At 35.7% G+C, this 21220-nt stretch overlaps 1 protein-coding gene across 2 annotated transcripts in view; it reads right to left on the bottom strand.

The window, feature by feature from the left end:
* Window positions 1-3315: 3315 nt before the first annotated feature.
* Window positions 3316-21220, bottom strand: part of PSMD14 (proteasome 26S subunit, non-ATPase 14) — a 48475-nt gene continuing 30570 nt past the window's right edge. For both annotated transcript variants that reach the window (XM_074828967.1, XM_074828969.1), the window contains exons 8-12: window positions 13064-13171; window positions 9702-9776; window positions 7260-7385; window positions 5920-5982; window positions 3316-3745 (exon numbers count right to left, since the gene is read on the bottom strand). In XM_074828967.1, coding sequence (XP_074685068.1) covers window positions 3647-3745; window positions 5920-5982; window positions 7260-7385; window positions 9702-9776; window positions 13064-13171 — 471 coding nt within the window. In that variant the 3' untranslated portion in view covers window positions 3316-3646. The remainder of the gene's footprint in view (window positions 3746-5919; window positions 5983-7259; window positions 7386-9701; window positions 9777-13063; window positions 13172-21220) is intronic.

Below are 21220 nucleotides of genomic sequence, written 5' to 3'. Positions count from 1 at the left end.
GTGGAAGGCATCTCTCTACCCATCCGGCTCCGGTTTTCCACTTGATGCCTGCTTTCCCTCCGTGACTCAGTCCCGCAGGCAGCCCTAGGAGGGGGGAAGAGCTTTTGTAACGCGGTTGTCAGGAGCCGCTGCCTCGCCCGGCGGCGGCGGGCGCGGGGAAGCCCAAACCGCGCCGGAGCTGCAGCGGGAGCCGCCGGTACCCTCTGCCTGGGGGCGTCTCCGCCAGAGCCGCGGGCCCAGCCGAACCCCGGCCCCGGGGTGCGCACCCGCGGGGGCTGAGCGCGGCGCCGGGGGGGGCGGCGAGGCGGGGGCGAGCCCGAGCCCCGCGCTCCCTCGGGGCGGGGGCTGCGGCCGCCCGCCCGCGGGGACCCCCCGGTAGCGGGAGGGACCGGCCGGCGGGTCCCGCAGCGTGCCCTCTTGAGCCTCGGGCTAATGGAAAGCGGGACCTCCGAGGTGTGAAGATGCGCCTGAAGAGTTCGGGGGACTCGCTTGCCACCCCGCCTCTGGCAAGCATCAGTCTCAAGCTCCCTTCCTAAGCAAGCTTGTGAGTTTTTAAAAGCACCGTTTCTTTGCCCGGGGAGGAGCTCTCCTGTTCCATTTGTCTTAGTATTTTCCCCTTAGTGGTTTGGACCTCAAGTTATTTTACAGACCCTGTCTCTTTCCAGGTGACATCAGCAGCCAGCTTCAAATTCCACCGATAGTTAACGCAGCCTGGACCATCGCATAATAAATCCAAGACCAGCATGTCATCATCTGAAGCCAGGCTGAAACTTCACAAACTCAAATCCAGAGAAGACTAGAACCAGGATGACTTGTCAGAATGTGTATTTCAACGCTCTTACATCCCATGGCCATTTATTTTTCTGTTGCTTAAACCATGAGCTAGTTCGGTTATTTGGTGTTTCATAGAAGCCAGCATACGCACACTCTGCAAGGAAATTATTCTAATAATTTATGAAGCAAAAAGCAAGCAGTTCACTGTTTTACTTGCAGTCGGGTGGTACAGCGCGTGCAACTTTCCATCCCACAGCTTCCCCTTTCAGTGCTAAGAAAATAGTTTTATTAGTATCAGTCCTAACTAATGTTTCCAATACTTGTTTCGCCAGTGTGCTCACCCCTCCCTTTCCCTGCTCGAAACCAGCAGAAAGGTAATGGACTTATATAGGCAGGAGATGAGTTGAAACAGAGATAAACCCTGGGAAACGCTGCCCTGAATTACAGAGCTACACCCATATAGATGCAGAGCTGCAATGAATTCAGTGGTATACTGCCAATCACATGGAAGTGCTAATATATGCCAAAAATCTTCCGTGCACAACTCCTAAACTGGTATAATAGGGGGATATGCAATGGCAGGTGGTGTTATAGAATCGTCACAGAAAGAAGGAGAGAGGTTTGCTAATACAATATGCCCGTCCTTCGTGCTGACAGGTGACGAGGGGTCAAGCTGCTAATGAAGGTCTGCTCCACTGCGGCTGGAGGCTCAGAAGGCGGCTGCTTGAAAACCTCTTTCTTCCTCCAAGATGGTATATGGGCTGCTGCTTTTCAGGTTACCGCATGCACACGTTCTTCCAAATCCGCTGTGCAGCTCCTAAAGCACTGGACAAAAATGAGGAAAGATGCCCCGAAAAAGCCTTTTGATTATTAATGAAACATCTTAGTAAAGGGAGAATTGTGCCTCCAAGTCAAACTGAGGAGTGGATAGAAAGCAGGGTACCACAGCACAAGCTCATACTACAGATCTCCCTCTCCAACAGACTCCCTTCAGCTACCCTCTGCACGATGTACATTTGTCAAAATTAATGTAGAATATGCAAGACTCCCTGGTTTGTCTCCCTGCTTACACCGGCCTTTCACGCATGTATACACTGCAGCACTGCGATAGCTCCTCTCCTGTTCTGCAGTGCCATGTTACCCACGACCTGCCAAACTATGTCTCCCTCGTGGTGTTACACGTGTGTGTGGGAGTAGATAGCGGCAGGGATGCAGAGCCCCGCTGGCAGATGAGCCCTGGGGCAGGTCCCCCCATCAGCTCCTGCCCCATCTCACCCTGGGGTGCACACATTGGACAACGGCAAGGCCCAAATACAGCCCTCCTCGATGATAGGCAGGTTTTTAGTGCAAATTGCCAGAAAGCACTTCCATTTAACTATATGCAGGCAAATGTAGTTTGGTATGTCTCCATTTTCCCAGTCTGATATTCTACTGCCTACTGTGGGGGCAGAGGGAAGGCCATAAGGAGGGCAGCTGCAAAAATCTGCATGTTTCCCTCTGAAGTAAGTGCATGCTAAATATACTTTGAGAGAGTGTTATTCTAAAATAGTATATTAAAAGGCCTAAATAAGAAATTCCAAACAAAAGAAAAACCTTTGAATGGTAATAAGTAAATAGAAAATTACTGGGCACAAAGTGAAAAATAAGACAATTTTATAGGCTATTTCTTTAATATGCAAGAAGCCAAATAAATTTAAAAAAATAATCTTCAACACAAAAAGATGTATTGAGTTTTAAAATATATGTCTGCCACAACTGTTGCCATTTATTTTTTTTTTAAAAAAAGTAAACAAAATATTGAGTGACACAGAAAGAGAACACTTCTGCCCAGACAAAAGAACCAAATCAGCCCAAGTACCATCCAATACTTAAAAAACAACAAAGCAAAAAACCCAACCAGACTCCTGCCCAAAACCCAAAGTCACTCCCCAAACCTAGTTATTTGGGCTTGCCTGCTTAAAACCAAGCAGCCAACCCACCTGCCTTCCTGCGAGTGTTTCCCTCTCTAGTCAGTGGAAACGGTTTTAAATATCATATTGTAGTTGGGACTCTTTCCCTATATTTATATATATGGACATCTTATGTACGTTCTCTTTCGCAGGAGGGAGGGTTCATATAACCTAGAACAGCCTCTATCACTTTAATGTTTATTCTCAGAATACTGCTATTTATGACACTGCTTGTGAGAGTTGTGTGATTCAGTTATCAGCATAACTGAATTCATTTTCTTAAGGTCAGTTGTCTTCTGTGGATATTAGGGTTGAATAATATGGAAAAGGAATCAGCTGGGAATCTTCAGCATTTTGGTTTTTGTACATTCTCAGAATTCAGCTCTACTACAAATTTTTAAATATTTTTTCTTAATCTCAATGAGAGTATCTGGTAATCAATGGGAGCCAAATTTCATTAGAGAATTTTTGCTGTCCCAGAAATTAAAGTCTCAGTAGTTTTACAGTGGGTAGAAATAAACCTTTACCAATACTTTTCCTACACTGTTAATTCCCATCATCCTTTCTCAAAAAAGGCCTTCCAGAACTTAAGACAGGTTTGTAAATGTATTTTTATTATGTTGCAACAATCAAAATATATATGTACTACTGATTTTTTTTTTTCCCCAAATATTAAATGAAAATGTAATACATATTTTCCCACATTGTGTTCTTGAATGCTTTGGAATCTGTAAAGACCCTGACATAAAGAAACTGAAGCAACTGCACAATTAAAGACTGAAAGGTGTTACAGTGCTGCACTTACATTGCAAATGAAGTCAGATGTCTCTGTTTAATCAAATATAGCCTCAACAGTCTCTGTTTTGTGAGTATTAGAAACAATAAACAAATATACACAGAAAGCATCACAAACAGTGAATCAGTTATTTAAATACGACTGTATCCAACATAGCAGCTAAACACTGGACAATGTTTGAGGTCATCAGCACATCCACATGCTCTTCTAAATGACGTTTGGGGTCCTGAAATACAAAGGATGCCATGAGAGAAATGACTGGAACACATCTCTGAAGGATTTAATTTACTTCAGGTCTATTTAAGGTGACTGTGAGTTAAGGAACACAGGCCAGTAATGCTCCTAAATTTTGCATTCTAACAAGACCTAACAAATGACTGAATTTCCATGAGTAAGATTTTATTAGTCCACACTATCACTCAGATAAGTTGAGGACAGGTTTAGGAAATACATTTCTATCCAGCATCTGAAGAGTAACCATGACAGCTGTGAGTTTTAGGGACAACACACAATATGTGAAATTTACTATACATCTCACCAAGGCCAATATTTTAATCTTAGTTCTGGTACATTGCAATTTGTTTACAGATCTTTGCACAAATGTGTTTTAATCCTGTAAAGACCCAAACCTGATCTAACACAGTCTTTGAATAGTTGTGTTGACTGCAAGAAAATAAGCATATTTATATCCATAAAAAAAATGAAAAAACCACAATGCTATGTTCAAATATTCTGAAAAATTGAACATTAAGCCTGAGCAGCATTCTGAAAATACACATCCCCACACACTATTACTCAATTGATGTGGGCATTTGTGGGCATCTGCATAGAACAATAAGATTATTTCTGGTTGAAAACCACACTCATGCACTTCTTCAGTTTCAGAACTGAGATTAAGTAATTAATCTCCAAATACTGAAAAATTATTAGGCATATTTAAAAACCATCTCTAAACTTTACTGTGGTATTATTGTAGCATTTTTGTGTGTAAATAAATTAAAATACTGAAGACAATCACGTGGGAATTTTAACTTTTCAAAAATGAATTATTGTCAAAATGTAACGAACCCATCTAAGTTTATGTAAAAGTGTACTAGAAAATCTTTCTTAAATACCTCATTTTCAAAGATCATACAGTTCTCCAATATTCTCTCTGTTCCTAGCAAATTATGCGACCTAACAACATAATATCCCTATTGTGAGCAGCTGTTCGTTTACAAAGGTTTTTATGTAAGTTGCATAAAAAAGCACATGGAAATTACTTAACTGAACCATTTTATAATTTAAAGAAAACACAATAATTTTATCAGGAAAAAAATTCTTTTTAAAGAACTATATAAAAATAGGTTTTTTTTCACGTACGCACAATGATTTAAACAACTAGTGAAGCTCAAATTCTGTTTGAGATGACATCATAACCCTTAAAATACAACCCTTTTTACATGTTTTTATATATATATTTATGTATGTGTAGGTGTGCATAAACTCCATTGTTCTGAACGCTACAGAAATACACGAGTGACTGAACAATAGTGCAGATGTGTTATGACATAGCTGCTAGAAGCTGACACATAAGAGCAATCCAGAATCTTTTAAATTCTTCTACTGCTACTAGCAATACAGTAAATACTGGTTCTTTAAGGACACACTGGATATTTTTAAAGCTATTTCTTGTTTCCACTGCCCTTCTTGAATTTGAACACCACCTCTTACAAACTTGTTTTGCTCTCCCTCACCAAAGCACATTTTCTTAACCTTTATGTTGAAATCTAATGTAGAAATAGTTTTCCGTCGAGTCTTCTATAAAGACGTTATACCCTGACATTGCAAAGGGATAGAATGAATTGAGTGGGTGTTTTCAGTTTCAGCTGTGGTCCTAAACTGCCTTCTTTCAACTGCAATACAAAGCAACACAGCTTACTTCCATACGTGTGTATTGGAGCTAAGCACTGTCAGTGTGATCATGAACTGAGGATAGGGGTGAGGTGGCTCTTTAGCCAAGATAATGTATAACCAACACTCCCACTTTTTTCAATTATTACTATTTTTTGAAAGTCTCCACAGTTTTGGCCTCTCTGACAGAGACTTGGATATATTTATGCCTTTCTTGAAAAGAAGTTTAAAAAAACAAGAAAAGAAAAACTAGCAAATCTCAACACTGCTCCTTACTATGTAATACAAAACACACGTAGAATGAAACTCACACATATTCTGCCCATGACCTATAGCCAAAAGCCTTGTTCCTTACACAACAATCTTCAACAAAAATAAACTCATATTTTTGAGCATTAAGAATATCTTGCACGTAGAACTAAAATCACCTACGCACATGTAAAAAAATTAATATTTAGAATGAACGAAGCGTATCATTCCACCTCACTCTAATTCATCACACCTCACCTGCTTGCCAACATTTTTTATTGCCAGCTGTTCAGGTGTCATCTTATCTTCTTCTTCAACAGCCTGTGAAAGAAACAGAGAAAAGGTCAGTGTTTCAGATTTCATTTACTTTTTTCCCAAGCCACAAGATTCTCAAAATATAATTCTCTTTCTCAAAAAAAAAAAAAAAAAGAAAAAAAAAATCAAACAGCAACACATTTCAGAAAGTCAAAAGGAAAGGTACTTCAGCTTTTCAGCAGACGTGGCTTTAATTACTAAGTGTTAGTGCAAAAGATCAAGGCAAATACTCATGAATGGTTTTATTGTCAGATATTTACAAAACTGTTTTTAAGCAAAAATCTTAAATGAGCGGTATCAATGCTTAAAGATAATTGAAGATAGTTAACCTAGAAAAGCAGAACCAATGTTACCTTCATTGTTTCAGCTACTGGAGGTTTGATCTCAATAAATTTTTATACTGTTTAAAGTCACTTATTTTAATACATATTTTATAAATGTTCCATTGGTTTCAAACACAGTGTCTTTATAAAGTAAATCCACTAACTTAAGTAGTGAACATAATATTGAATTTTGTTTTTAAGTACTTTAGAAGTTAAAAAAATAGCACTCATCAAGAATGACATGCTTACTACTCAGAGGATGCTTGTTGAGATCTAGTATTTATAAAAAAATATTACTAAGTGTAACTGACAGTATTTAAACAGTACAAAGAACTGATTCCTCTTTCTTACAACACCAATAATAACGTTTTAACCTAAAAAGAACACTGAATTAGGCTCTAGAATGTATTCTAAATACTTAGTACCCATCTACTGGAATGATACAGATAAATAACCTTTATTCTGATATACTGGTCAAGTAGTCCTTGACTGAAGAATACAATCAGGAGCTTATTTTGATCTACAGGAACCTTATATTCTATTCACCAAAAATACAAAATCGATGTGATTACTCAAATTTCAAAGGAAAACATGTAATTAAACACTTTGTTAGTTCAGGGCAAAGTGTCAGGCAGCAAAGCCAAGAGCTAATAGGCAACTTTACATGGAAATAATACAAAGTTGATTAATATGAAACACAGTCTCCACAAGGCCATTAAAGCCACACTTGTGCCTAATTTAACCAAATCCCAAGAAACTCTTTGCTGAAAACATATTATACAAATCAAATAAACACCAAGGTCCAGAAGAGTTCCTGCAACAATCATTTTGTTATTATAGTCTAGTCCTTTACAAGTCTTTCCGAGTAAGGCTTGATAATCAACTTCTGAAATTAAGTAATACATGTCTTCACTTCATAAACACAGCTACAGTTATACTATTGTTATGGGATATGTATACCTTGTTGTAATTTTTAGCTAATTCTAACATCTCCTTCACTACTGTTTCATTGAGTTTGCAATGTTCACTGTAGTCCTGAAGTGTCAAACCTTCCATCCAACTCTTCTTATGCAAATTTAGCAACATCTGCAAAACAAAACCTCTTTAGAGCGTTCATTATAAAATACATTCATAATACTATGAAGATCTCTTTGTCAGAAAAAGAATTTATAAGAGTAAGAATGTAATAAAAAATGTATTGATCTTACAATCTTTGAATACAATAATCAACTATTCTGCTAGAACACACAATAGATTTTGCATAAGTTTTTCAAGATCAAACTTCTTGAACCCTAAATATGAAAATGAGGCATGTAAACCAGGGCCACACTTACTTTGACAGGAATACTTAGGTTTTTCTTTTGTAATTTTTTATTTTTACTGTAGGGTGAAAATGCACAACTGCATTGTAGGAGAGCTAAGAGAAAGGTGAATATTTTAACTGCCAAATAAGGAATGGTTGAAGCTTCTGGCCTCTGATGAAGCTGAAAAATATTTTAATGCTTAGATTAAATGTATGAAGTAGTTATTTAGGCCTCACTGATTATCCTGAACTGTATGCAGGCAGCTGCCACAGTTGCGACGAACTTCAAAAGCCAAAGCATGACTTGTGTGTTTGTCCTTGTATAAAGTAAACAGCCCTAAAAACAACATGATAAAGTGATGCAGAGTTTTGATGGTGATAAATGCAGGGACTATTAGAAATATCTGAAATGTTTTGCTTGACACTCTGATGTCGTTCCTGAAAGAGTGAAGGAATAACTACAAAGGCAATTTCCTGATTTTCATGAAAAAAAAGTATATTTTGTGGATCTTCTGCACACTTGAGGACTGTAGAGAGGACCCTTTCAGCAAACAGTTCCAGCTTGCCTTCAATTTGCAAACATTTACTACATCTTTGAGAACCTGTAAGCCCTGTAATTGCTATCACCTGAACAAAAGTGCCTGTTTCATCCTGTGTACAGCTTCCAAAGAAACCCAGCTTTGGAACATAGGAACCAAGTTGAAAGTTTGTGTCATAATTTTCATCAGCAAGATCTTAGTTACTAACAGAAAGAGTTGAAGGCAAACTGCATATGGACAGTTTAGCTAGGCTATCCGGATTTTAAAATTATGGTTTAGTGTGATGGGCTCCTCATCTAATACATGAAGCATGTACTCTTCTTACTACAGATGGAGATAACGGATCAGCACCACCATGAGAGGGGTTTGAGATATGCATGAACCTGTCTTATCAAAGATGTGTGGAGATAGGGAAACTTTAATCTGTGAGGCAGCAACTAACTCGGTCAAGATTATTCTCCTACTTGCAAAGGTAGTAACTCACATATGTCAAGACAGTAAAGAAAATACACACTGGGAACTTCAGAAAAGACTGGATTGGCCACACTGTTGTATTTGAATGGAAACAATAACCTCCAAAAGCTTCATGGACATTTCCTGAGAACTGGTTTTGTTGAATCAGTTACTCTTTTCAGTAACACTGAGGTCTTGGATGCCTGATACCATCCTAAAAAGGGTTATGCATTTCACAAATTCTTTTAAACTCCCCCATCTGCATGCACATTCTTCCATTATTCACTTTTTTAATTACTTCTAGCCCTCTAAAAGTCAAAATTAATGAGAAAACTATTCTGACCATTTCATCATGAACTCTAACTCTGACATCAATTTATAACCCTAAAAAGACCACGAACATACATAGGCATAACTGAGGACAGAATCTGGCTTTTCAAGAATTAACTTCTGTAAGATGAGAAATAAGCTTTTTTTCTTCTTTCGGTTTGTTTCTTGGTTGAGATGTCAAGCTAGATTTTACTGGTAACTGAGAAAGTTTGATACAAAAGTGACAATATTTTGTCAGTAACTGAACAACATTTTTTCTGTAAATGTATGACATCACAACTTTCTGATATTCAGTGAAGTCTTGGGCAGCTCCATTCATACCAACTGGAAGCCCCTTCTGTCAAAGTGATTATAGCCAATAAAAATTTGAGATTCCTTAGTTATAGAATTCCATTTTGGAAAATACCGTCTTATAGCTTCAGGAATTTCAGCCTGTGAAAACCTAAGGCAGCTAGTATGTCTTTTAGCTTCATCACTGACAACTTGAAACTTTGCACAAACCTGTTAAGTGCAGAAAACAGCATGAAGACTTCCCATAAAAATGTGGACAAAAAAGATGTCAAACTATTTATATGAATAATAGAATGTGGTTTTGGAAGGTTTGTTTCATCATCATGACTACACATTTAAGTGCTTTCTGGAAGAGAAGCCATCTACTCCAGGAGAGTTAAAACACACCTACTGAAAGTATCAGCAGCTGAAATCAGAATATTGCCCCAAATCTTAAATAGTTTGTATAACGTTCTTTGTCCTCTGAATAAAAGCTGAAACAATTACCTTCTGTTCTAGTTCATTCTTCCTGTAGTTGATGGTGATGGAATAGTAATGTCTGTTTAGTCCATGAATTAGTGCCTGTAAAATTCAGGGAAAAGTTTGCATAAAAATTACCCACCTCTGAAATTAATAAATATTAGAAGGGAAGAGTTAAATACAGCCATCTTCAAACATCACTTAAATAAAAGGAAAACCACAAAGAAACAAATACACAGAGACTATAAGTACATATCAAGTAAATATACCTGTTCCTATTTCTCTTTCAGTGTTTGTTAACTGACAGTTACATTTTCTATTTCTAAACCATGGATTTTTTCACACGGTAACAACTATCAGAGGAAAAAGTGGTAACTGCCTGCAAACATTTGACCGATACATATGCACAAACATATTTCTCTCAAATCCTTCCTCCCTCAATAAATTTGGTTATCATTTCTATTAAAATATAAGGCTCTTTCTATTGCAAACAAAAGAATGTTGGCTATCTTTATTTACAATCACTGCCAACACTCCCAAGTTCCTTCTCTAAGGTACAATACAAAGAGAGAGTAGCTGAAGCAGTGATTAAACATGTCAGGTATCAGTTAGACTGCGCATCAAATTAAACTTGGATATTAAAGCTATTTTTTTAAAAAAACTTTAAATGAAAAAAAGACTCTCTCCTTATAATTATGCCCTTTGCAAATTTGTCCTTAAACTTGTACATCACAATCTGATTGACTAAGATTAGGTTAAGTGACACCTATACGCATGTATCTTCTATTTTGCTCATGTGCATTACGTTTTTTTTTTCTTATATTTATGCCTTAAGGGTGAATTGGATTAATATTTGGGGGGTGTGAGGGGTTAAAATTCTATGATAAATCCTCATCACAACTAAAATAGTCTATTTTCCAAATAAAATTTTATATATTTCACTTAGAAATATGATAAAATCACACATAATTAGTGGTAAATATTTCTTATGTTCCAATCATTCCACCTATTTATGTTTAAATATATTCTTCAGTGCTATACAGAATTAATGTGTATTTGCACCTTATGCAACTTAGTATTTCAGCATTCCGAAATTATCTGTATGAAAGTTGAAAATGTTCTTATACATACACTTTAAATAGATTTCTTTTGCAAACACATATACAAAGATACAAATACTTGAACGGTTACATTTAAAAGAACCAGTTACAGATAACCTTCACTTGTGTCACTTATTATAATTGAAATTGTAAAATACAGGTTCTATCATCAATAAAGTAATTTATGGTTCAAACTATTAGCAATAAGTAGTTTCCACTGTCATTTTCTTATCCCACTCAAAATGATTGCATATGATATTTTGTGGTTTGTGTTTAAACTCAGTTGTAGATGCTTAGGGAGTTTTCTAAAGCTCCTAAAATTTGACAAACATCTTTGCCTTCCCCCACTATCCTCTCCCCTTCCAAAACTGCTCTTTTAAAGAGTGAAGCAATGTAAAAGATAAACAGCTGTTCCACTTCAAAACTGAACAGTAGTTGTAGTTTAGCTACTGCAACAGGTTAAAATAAAACCTATAAAACACTTTAAAGCAAAGCTTGTTCTTCGTGTGTTTTGTTTCAAATGGAAACCGTCATTCCAACAAGCCTTACAAATCAGATGCCCAAAGAGCAGGTAAAAACAGCTGCTGATAAGGAAACACAAGAAAAACCACAAAAAGGGAATGAAGTCAAACCATGTACTATTCTTATTCCTGAGATTTTGAGAAATGTTTTCAAATCCTTGCTTCTAGCCCAGCCGAAATCAATATTAAGTTTGCTGCTGACCTCAACTGGGTCAGAATTTTATTCACAACCTTAGAATAAAAGCAAAACAACACTGCAAGAACCCTTGCAGTTTTAAAAACAGAGTATCATTTTAAACTATGATTTTTAGCTTAACAGTGACATTTGCAACAGCTCACTGCCAACTTGCAAAAAACCAACACAAACAAAAAATACCCACTCTAACAACAGAAACCCAAAACTCCCATGGCCAAAATATGCACACTGTAGGGACAGTGATCTTAAAATAACGAAGTTGAACAATACTACAGGGGTTTACAAGGGAGGTCATTACACATGGTCCAGAAAAGCTCAGTTAAAAAAGCCCTGAAACATGCAAGCATGGGCTTGCCTATATCCAATCAAGAGTATTAGCTGCCTATTTCATACTCATTATAGTTCACAGTTTTTAACGATTCAAAAAATCAAAACAACAACAACCTCCTGAAGCAGACTCTTTAATAGTCTGATTTTTTTGGCTAGTATTTTTATAAATAGTAAAGGGTTTTAATGCATTAGTAATAAAAAGAAAGATAGGGGTACAGTGATCTAGCAACTCCCAAAGGATGGCTCTCTTACAACAGAAGTTTAGACCTTATTTCAGTTTTACTGTGACTAGTGTACAGTCCTTTTCTTGGACATTTATCTAGCAAATATTACATTTACTGTTCAAGTAACAGATCAAAAGAGCAGGAATTAGGCATCATGGTTGCAAGTACACGTACGTTTCAGAGTGTATAGTAAGGGGAAGAAGTTTTCTGGAGAGAAAAAGGGAAAAAACATTGAGGCAGAAGAATGACACAGATAAAAACACTAATCACTCCAGAGGATACTTGTTTCAGGACAGAAACTATTTCTCAAAATAAAGGTTTGCTTCATTGAAGACCAACATTTATGTCTTACTAGTGAAAATCAACTTCAGAAATCAGATTTTGAATATCTAAGTTTCACAAATGCTTTCAAAGAAATATAAGACAACATACTCGAAACATTACAGTTGAAGCCAATCAAATATCCTATTTACCCATTGAATTTCCTACTCCACAATTTTTTCAGCAAATTACTGCATTATATAAAAATCAGAGATTAATTATTTAAAACACAATACAAGGTTAAATCTAGATTACACATTAAGCAAGAACCTATACAAGAATACAGTAGAAAGACAAGATTATTAATGAAGAGGGAACTTTTTCCATCATTTGCTTCAGAATAATTTATCTTTAGGAAAGCTGAGCTGTTAATAAGAGATAGTTTTTAAATTGCAGTACTGAAAACAGTACCTATCTTGCATCGCATGACATCAATTGTCACTTTTAAAAGTTTGCACTTCCATAAATCTGTACTTTAACCTTTGCAGTACATACTTATACACGAATTCACACTTAGGTAGCTAATTTAGGGCTCAATTTTTAAACCCTTTACATACGTAACCCCACTGATGAATCGTATCAATTACAAACGCATGCAGAGAAATGCTATAGAGAGAACAATTTGTAGCTTAGGTACCTTTCCCCAAAAATGCTGAATAAATCTTGCAATTTACAGAACTATCAACACTGGCTTTACCTGGATAGATGGCTTGTTTAAGTGACCCAGATTCGAAGTTGTTTGTCTTGGTTCATGTCCCAAGACCATCATATTAGCATTGATCAATCTGAAGGCATCAATAACAACCTGTAAAAACAAGATGTCAAGTCAATTCTTTTTAGAAAATGCATCTAATAGTGCCAAGCAACAGTGGACAAGGCACAATCAACTCTCATCTGGTTTTGGCCTTTATCCAGAAAATCATTTAATTATAATATTAATAAAAAAGAGCCTCCTGCTGGCTATGCTATCAGCACACTACACTACCTTGTATTGTAAGGTGACACCAATTATTACCTTTTCCATGGAGCTGTAAGTTTTTTATACATAATATCATCATATAACATTGAATTTTTATGTACACTTACTCTAAGCTTCAAAGGTATGCATATGTTTGTCACCTAAATCTCATCCAATCAAAATGAATGACAGAGAGAGTCTAAAACTGAAAGTGAGCACAAGCTAAGGGACCGAGTTTAAAGCCCAGTCCTGTCACATCAATTATACTACCACAATACTTGAAATGACAACAAAATTATAGCCAGCAAGGAACTTGCCCCATGTATTCCCTTCTAGTCAGATGCTTTTTGCTTCTTGTGACTACGAAAGGGTCTATAAACTGTCTGATGGATTAAAAAGTCCTTGTCAGTGTCATGCTCAGGAGTAAAAAATAGAGTAAAAGAAAACCAAGGTCATTTATGATTTAAAGGTACACAGTAGGTAGTATTCAGTGCTTTTTCATTGCAAATAAAGTAAAACCATCACTGATTTTTATTCTGTCCTGTGCTGAATTTGTCTACGAAAATCTATGGAAATAGGATTTCATAGCCCCATAAAAAAAACCCCACACCCCTATCCAACACCTATGTGAGATGAGACAACTGAGAACATACCAACAATACAGTCAAACCCACTCTTACTGGGTACCTGAAATTATGGATTCGTAATTGCAAGTTAAGATTTCCCGTTTAGGCCCCGGTCTTTTAACTGGACCAGTGCATGTACAGCCTTGTACATCCATAGAAATAGTACCAGGCATACATTGCAGGCATCTTGTCTGCATATGTTTGAAGAGTTATTCTAGTTCATTAAAGTAATTTAAATCTCCTTTTAACAACTTTTCTACAATCATTTTTATACCTTTCCTCTCCATACTACGAGTTGGACAACAACAGATGCATTTATATGGCTGGTTTGATATTTTGAGGAATTAGACCTGAACCAGATCTTTTATGTTGAACAAACAAGAAATCAACCACAGTCACCAGAAGTCTGCAGAGAAAGCAACATTGAGTCTCCCACCTTGTTCTAGAATTTTCCTCCCTATTTACACAAATATTCACAACCAAATACACATGCAATTTTTTAGGAGTCATTCATGTGGAAATAAAATTGGCAAGTATTTATAACAAAAAAAAATTTCTCAAAGTATAAACTGAAAAAGCCTAATAACTTATTACCTGTTATATTTACTTTTGAGACCCAACTATTTCAATCATGTTGAGTGACTCAGTGCCACTAACGGCTATTGCCTGGACTCTCAGATGACTAGCCAGATCCATCTGCATGTCATGTCTTAAAACTGCATGCAGGAAATGTACAAAAAAAGAATCTTATTTAATATAAACGTTAGGCTGTGACCCAATTAAAGTGAGTTGACAGTAACATTTTTTTCCGAACAATAATAAAAACAAAATACAATTCAGATTTAATATGCAGCAGAAGCATGCCATTGATACTAATGCTACAAAAAAGGAATTGTATTTAAAAAAACCTTAATTCTCAAAAAGATCTGACACAGTTTCTATATACATATACATTCTTCATGGTAACATACAAAATAATTGTATTTTTTCGTTTTTAATCACTCTCAGATTTTTCTCTATATCCAAACACTTGTGACAAGCTTTTGAATATATCTCTCTGTGTTCCATTTTAACCAGATGCTCTAATTTATGAACACCTGGAAATGCCCAACCACAACAAACAGGCAGTACAAATTAAAGAGTCAAAGCAAGAAAATTCCACACCACAAGTTCTCTAGAGACTATCTAGATAAAGGGGAAAAAAACCCAAGCAAGTAAAAATTTACTTTGAGGAGCAAAAAACATGAACTTGTATGCTATAATCACATGGAGCTGCTTTATAACTTAGTAACTGCTATGCTTCTAGAGTCGAGTTTAACAGAGAACTTCACTAGACAAGGTTGAGCCTATCCAAGAACAAATGGCACTATCCAGCATGGATTTGTTTTGGGACTTGAGTCATGTAAAATAAAAAGAAAACCCAAAATAAAAAAACTGATTAAACTTGGTTTTGATAATAAATTCAACATTTCAGTTGGTATTCTCAAGGCTATGTTTGGATATATTTCACATTAAAATACGAGAACTAGCTGCTAAAATATTTCTAAGTGATACTGAACATTACTCTAGCATCTTAATTCTGACCAGAAGTAATTTTCGTTATGTTTCAGGTAATACCTGCATGGGAAAGCACTGCCCACTCTAACTGTCCTCCTGAAGGAATGAAATGCAAGTATTTCCTAAGTAGAACAAATATCAATCTAACAGAAAGTGGTATGAAATATTAAAATCACAAATCACAAATATTAAGCTTTAGAAAGAGATAAAATGGCAATTTCTACAATCTCAGAGGGGTACAAAAAGTATGCATGTGAATTATATTTCTCGTCTCAGTTGCACTGTGACGACCAATGGTAACTAAATACTTTAACTACACTAAGATTAAAGGAATTTGCTGCTATCACTATAGCAACCATCTTAAAGCAACTAACATGCTCAACAACCTGGAGGCTAAATTTAGACCTAATACGCAATAAAAACATAAATACAACAATAAATCCTACATATTCATTTCTATGAAATGTAATTGCTTTTTTCACAGTGAACACAAATCAGTCTCTCCTTTAGAGGATTATATCAAATCAAATTGACTCATTAATGTCCAGTGTACTAATGAGCAATGGGTGAAGTAGGTGTTAATTATGCCACAGTAAGATTCAAGAAAAAAGCCCAGTGAGCACTTGGAGGTGTGTACAAGCTGAAGTCTCCTCTCTACATTTGTGTATTTTGAAGTACAGCATGATGCAATCAGATGACAGCAACATGGTCACCTCGTATTCTATGATGGAAACTTTAGACACAGTATTTTGAACAAAGAACCTCTAAGGATTAATTAAAGGCAGCATAAAAACCCACTCAGTTCCTTAGATTTTTGTTGTAAGAAGTCAATATTTCTCATCCAAAAATTTTAAGCTTTCATCGTACTTAAATTACCTAATGCAGCATTCACTGTTTTAGCAAAAACTACAGTTTCCAAGCTTCATGCTAAATTCCCTTCCTGTAAAGACATAACAAAGTTAAACAAAAGTCTATGCCATTGGAATATTTTCCAGAAATATGAAGGTAGATTTTTTTTTTTTAAATGCACTTCCATAGTGTAACTCTTTCACCACTCTGACCATTTAATTTTTTGTAGTATAAGTGTCTTCAGACTTTTCAGAGGTCATTTCAACAGCAGACAGCTTATAACAAAACCATTAGCAGTTTGGCTAGCTTAAGGAAACCTCTTACTTTCCTTTTTTGTTTATTATCACTGCATGAATCTGCAGCATATGAGAGTTTATAATTTCTCAGGCTTGTTAAATTCATGTTAAAGGTCTGTTTTCTTGTTGAATAAATTTTGTTCATATAATGCTGCCTATTTCATATACTGAGTCTTTAATAGCACCTTTGGTCTATGCGCAACTCACAGATCAAAACAGAGGACTAAAATAGGGGTTGATGATGCTATTTACATGTGTGATTCCTGCTGTCTTCTTGTTAGTAGCTTTAATATAATAGAAGACCTTGTCTGTTTTGTAATTAACACATCTTTACTGGAGAGATATTTGGAAGTGATTGCTGTGAATATACTGGTTAGTAAAATAAACACAATCACACACCACTTTCTGTTATCAGACAAATTTGTGAATTGTACACATTATACTCCAGATCAACAAACTGTGATATAACAGCCAAGTAGAAGACACATTTATATAACCCTTTATTTTTCTGAAAATATGTATTCAATCTGACCTTGCAAATATAATTAGCTTGTGGGATGTGTGGATTTCAGTACCATGGATGCTTTACTAATTGCAGCTCTTGGAAATAGATACTAAATATTTGGAAGCTGCCAATACAAAATAAAAACTGCATCTTTTTGTACATCTGTCTTAGCTTCAAAAAGCATAATAATCTAAAAAACAATAACTATACAGCATTTTTTAAGCATTTCCGCAGGGTCAACAACCCACAGGAGAGGCTGCATAACGTATTTTTAGAAACAAAATTTGCAGTTATGTTCAGTGTACTTAATAAATTTGAGGATAGCTATAATTAATATGATTCATAGTTATTCACAATTTAAGACAAGTGCTGGACTCCTCAATTGCTAACTAGATAAAAATCTGGCCTTTTATAGCACATAGTTATTAAAAATAATGGCTTGATTAAAATTTAGAATGCTTAGTAGCCAGACTTATTTTACCTTCTTCAGAGAGTGTGAATGCCATATATAACACCACTTTTTCTAAAAGAGTCTTCATAACTTTGTGGGGTATTTTTTACCAAAAAAAAAAAAAAATTGTAAGAGAATTTCAAGAGTACTTTACACACTTGATTCTTAAATCCCTCCAATATCAAATCTACAAACAATATTGAAACAAGCAGTCCTGTTTTGCGCTATATTTTAATGGTAAACTTCAGTTAGAAATGTCAGCCTTTTTTGTTTAAATTAAAAAAAAAATTTAACATCAATATTTTTTCCCGTGAGGAATCTATGACATGTGTTGACAATCTTTAAAAATGTATCGTGTCCTTAGAATTCAAATAGTGATGTATTGTTTATGCCATATGTTTATGAACAAACATACCAGTGCTTAAAGACAACTCTGCAAAGCATATAATGTGGTTATGCCAGGTGTGGAAAAAGAAGTAATGTCCCATCTAAAATCTCTTTTATCACCTGCAACTGACCTGTTATCAACTGCTTAGTTTGTTTCTAGATTCTTTAAAAATGAAATGGAACATGTGACCTGAGAAGTGCAGCTCGGGTTTATGACCATTTCGTTATTTATGCTGCCATGCACTGTTAGACAACTACAAGTGAAGAACATCTTCTGTCCCCTGTAAGCCCACAACATAAAAAATTCAAAGAAATCTTACTTTTTATGCCATTTCCAATGAAAAGCACTAAGAACTGAAACTGACTCATGCCAAATGCATATCACTGAATTGCTGTGATTGTGAGTTTGAAGTTTGCAACGTGGAAATTATTTATAAAATGTCAATTTTAGCTCTAGAAAATATATTCCTAGGAGTATGTGCATTTTCCTTGTCTATCCTTAGAGAATTGCTTACTTGTGGTCAAATCCACAGTACAACTTGAATATCCATACTGGGAGGGGAGAAAACTACAGTATAATACATTTATCTTGACAAGTGAGGGCATGCATCCATAACTCCCAAGTAGAAAGCCACAAGTTTTAAAGCTATATGCCTTAATGAAGATAAATGGACTATTCTACATCCACCACCGCAAAAGGAAATTAAACATTTAATACTTCTCAACAAAAAGTCTTCTTGGAACTTTTTTTAAGGAAGAGCATGAACTGAAGTAACCTATGTAAATGGTTTAGTGGGTAAACATACATTGCTTAATTAAATCACATCAAGTCCAAAGGTCATTGCGTAACAAATTTTAGAACACCAGTATTGATATTAACAGCTTTGGCATGCCATTAAACAAATTAGGATGTAAAATATGTTATACTGAATACGTGCAACTACTATAAAAAGTGCTGGTTTTCAAACAAAGCAGTGGTATACTGGCAGTAATAAAACAGTTCAATACTTTGTAGATTATGCCTAGGTTTAGAAAAACACATCCTGAACTGAAAACACCAAGTGGCCTACGCTGTAGCGCAGATGCAATTCATCTCTTACAAATGTACAAATCCTTCAGGAAAAAGAGCATCAATCTTTATTGAATCAACAGTAATCAAACCCAGCACAAACGTATCCACTTCCTTATTCTCCAGATCAGGCTCCTACTGAAACTTGGTTCTTGCCTAGATCAAATTAGGATGTTTCTGTCTCTGATATGCAGGTTACTGCACCAAATGCTCTGTCAGTCAACATTAAGAAATACCACAGTACTGTAAGAGTATCTAAATGTACTAGACATTGTACAAAAGGTACAGAAATGTACCCCTGAAATTTAAACCAAAATTACACATTGTAAAGTTATCTTCTGTATTTTGGATTTTTTCCCTTTACAATAGAAAAGTGTTAGCAACTCCTGTTCTAATAATGAAAGTTGTTCCAGGTATAAAAGATTCTGATGTAGAATTGTAGGTATCACACGTTTTGAAATATATTTTCTTGTAAAATATTACCTGCATAATAGTTCACAATAAACAGACATGTCTCCAAAGCAGTATTGACAATATAGTCAATTTATTGTTTTGTCTAGTTGTTTTTAATTAATACTTTCAAGCTGTACTCTAATGACTGTTGAATTCACTTGTGTCTAGGGAAGATTTATTAAGGTAAAGGTTATTAGAACGAGCACATGAAGTGGGGAGGGGGAGTTGGGTATATAAAGAAAATCTTGTTGGTGGGGTCCAATCTACTTAAAGTTCTTACAAACTTAATTCTTAATGGGCTATTTTAAATTTCAAATTTCAGGCATTACACCAGTGTCTCCACACAATCTCATTTTAAGGATTGCTTTTTTTTCTTGCCTTCTTTAAAAACAGTCAGAATCTCCTCCAATCCTGTGGTTAATTCAAACAAACAAAGGAAAATGACAGGTTCAAAGGAAAAACAATAGCACTGATAAAAAAGTAGAGGTCTGAAAACACGCAATCGTTCAGAAAACTAGTGTAAGATTTATGTTCTGCTGAAGAAAATTCTTGAGGCTAGATGGTAATTCCAACATTCAGAAGAGTAATTGTTAAATCTCCATCTGCTTTTGGTTTCACTCTTTTAGACTATCAAGTAATTACCAAGCTATAAAACCATTCAAATATATATTTGTCTTGATAAGTTGGGAGGATTTCCAATGCAAAAACTGTCTCAGAAAAGGAGTTCAGGTTCCTTTTGCCCACATAAGTCACCAAGCTGAGATAGTGTAGTGTATAGAAAATGTAATCTAGACCGGAACATAAAAGTAGCAGAAGAGATCAAAACTATTTGCAAATAGCTATTCTTATGGTCAGCACTCAACAAAATGACCTCCTATTACTCTTAAGAGTTAAAAACTGAAATCAGGTATTAACAGAACCATATTACTCATATACCTAACTAATTACACATGGGTTGTTACCTAGATTTAGAAGTAGCAATGGGCAAAAAAAAGGGGAAGAGTAGTGTTTTATGGAAGAGGTTGCTAGAACAGGTCATCCAGCAAATGAAAAACAAAGCTCTATTCAACCATATGATCTATTGGTTTTTGTGGTGACATTTCATCCCATGCTATTTTTAAAAATGGACAAAATCTCATTACCACAATAAGAATTTACCATTCTGGAATACTACAAAATTTCAAAGCATAGTATTTGAGCCACCACACTTTTACAATAGGCACAGAATGCATTATCATTCTAAAAAGAAATTTAATTGTTTAAAGATATTATTTTTCTTTGTTAAATGACTCAGACCTTCAGCTTGCTCAAGATGACCTTGGCTCTGGGCAGACACAACTTAGCTATGGACCTCCAGCAGCAACTCAGCTAAGCTCTCTTCTCAGCTCTTCATTTGTACAAGGAGGATAAAACCAGCATCTCTCTCCCGCCCCCCGATAAAAGCTATTTTAGGACAAATAATTTTTTTTTTTTTTAATGTACAGTATAACTGTCCCTCTTTGGGACTTATAGGAGCATGATAAGAATATCTTTTTTCACACTTGAAAAATGAGTAAAAGAACAAATGATGAAGTTCATCCCATTTGTTACTCCTTTAAGAATAAAATTCTAAAGATCTCATAAATTGAACAAAAGAAAGCAATTTACAACTTCCACTGAAAAGAAACTGCTTGAACAAAATGGTTTTAGACTACAGCCCACAT

Source organism: Strix aluco, chromosome 6 (genome assembly GCF_031877795.1).
Source record: "Strix aluco isolate bStrAlu1 chromosome 6, bStrAlu1.hap1, whole genome shotgun sequence".
Taxonomy (NCBI): domain Eukaryota; kingdom Metazoa; phylum Chordata; class Aves; order Strigiformes; family Strigidae; genus Strix; species Strix aluco.
Note: the sequence above shows the minus strand (reverse complement) of the source record. Positions and strands in the feature narration are given on the sequence as shown.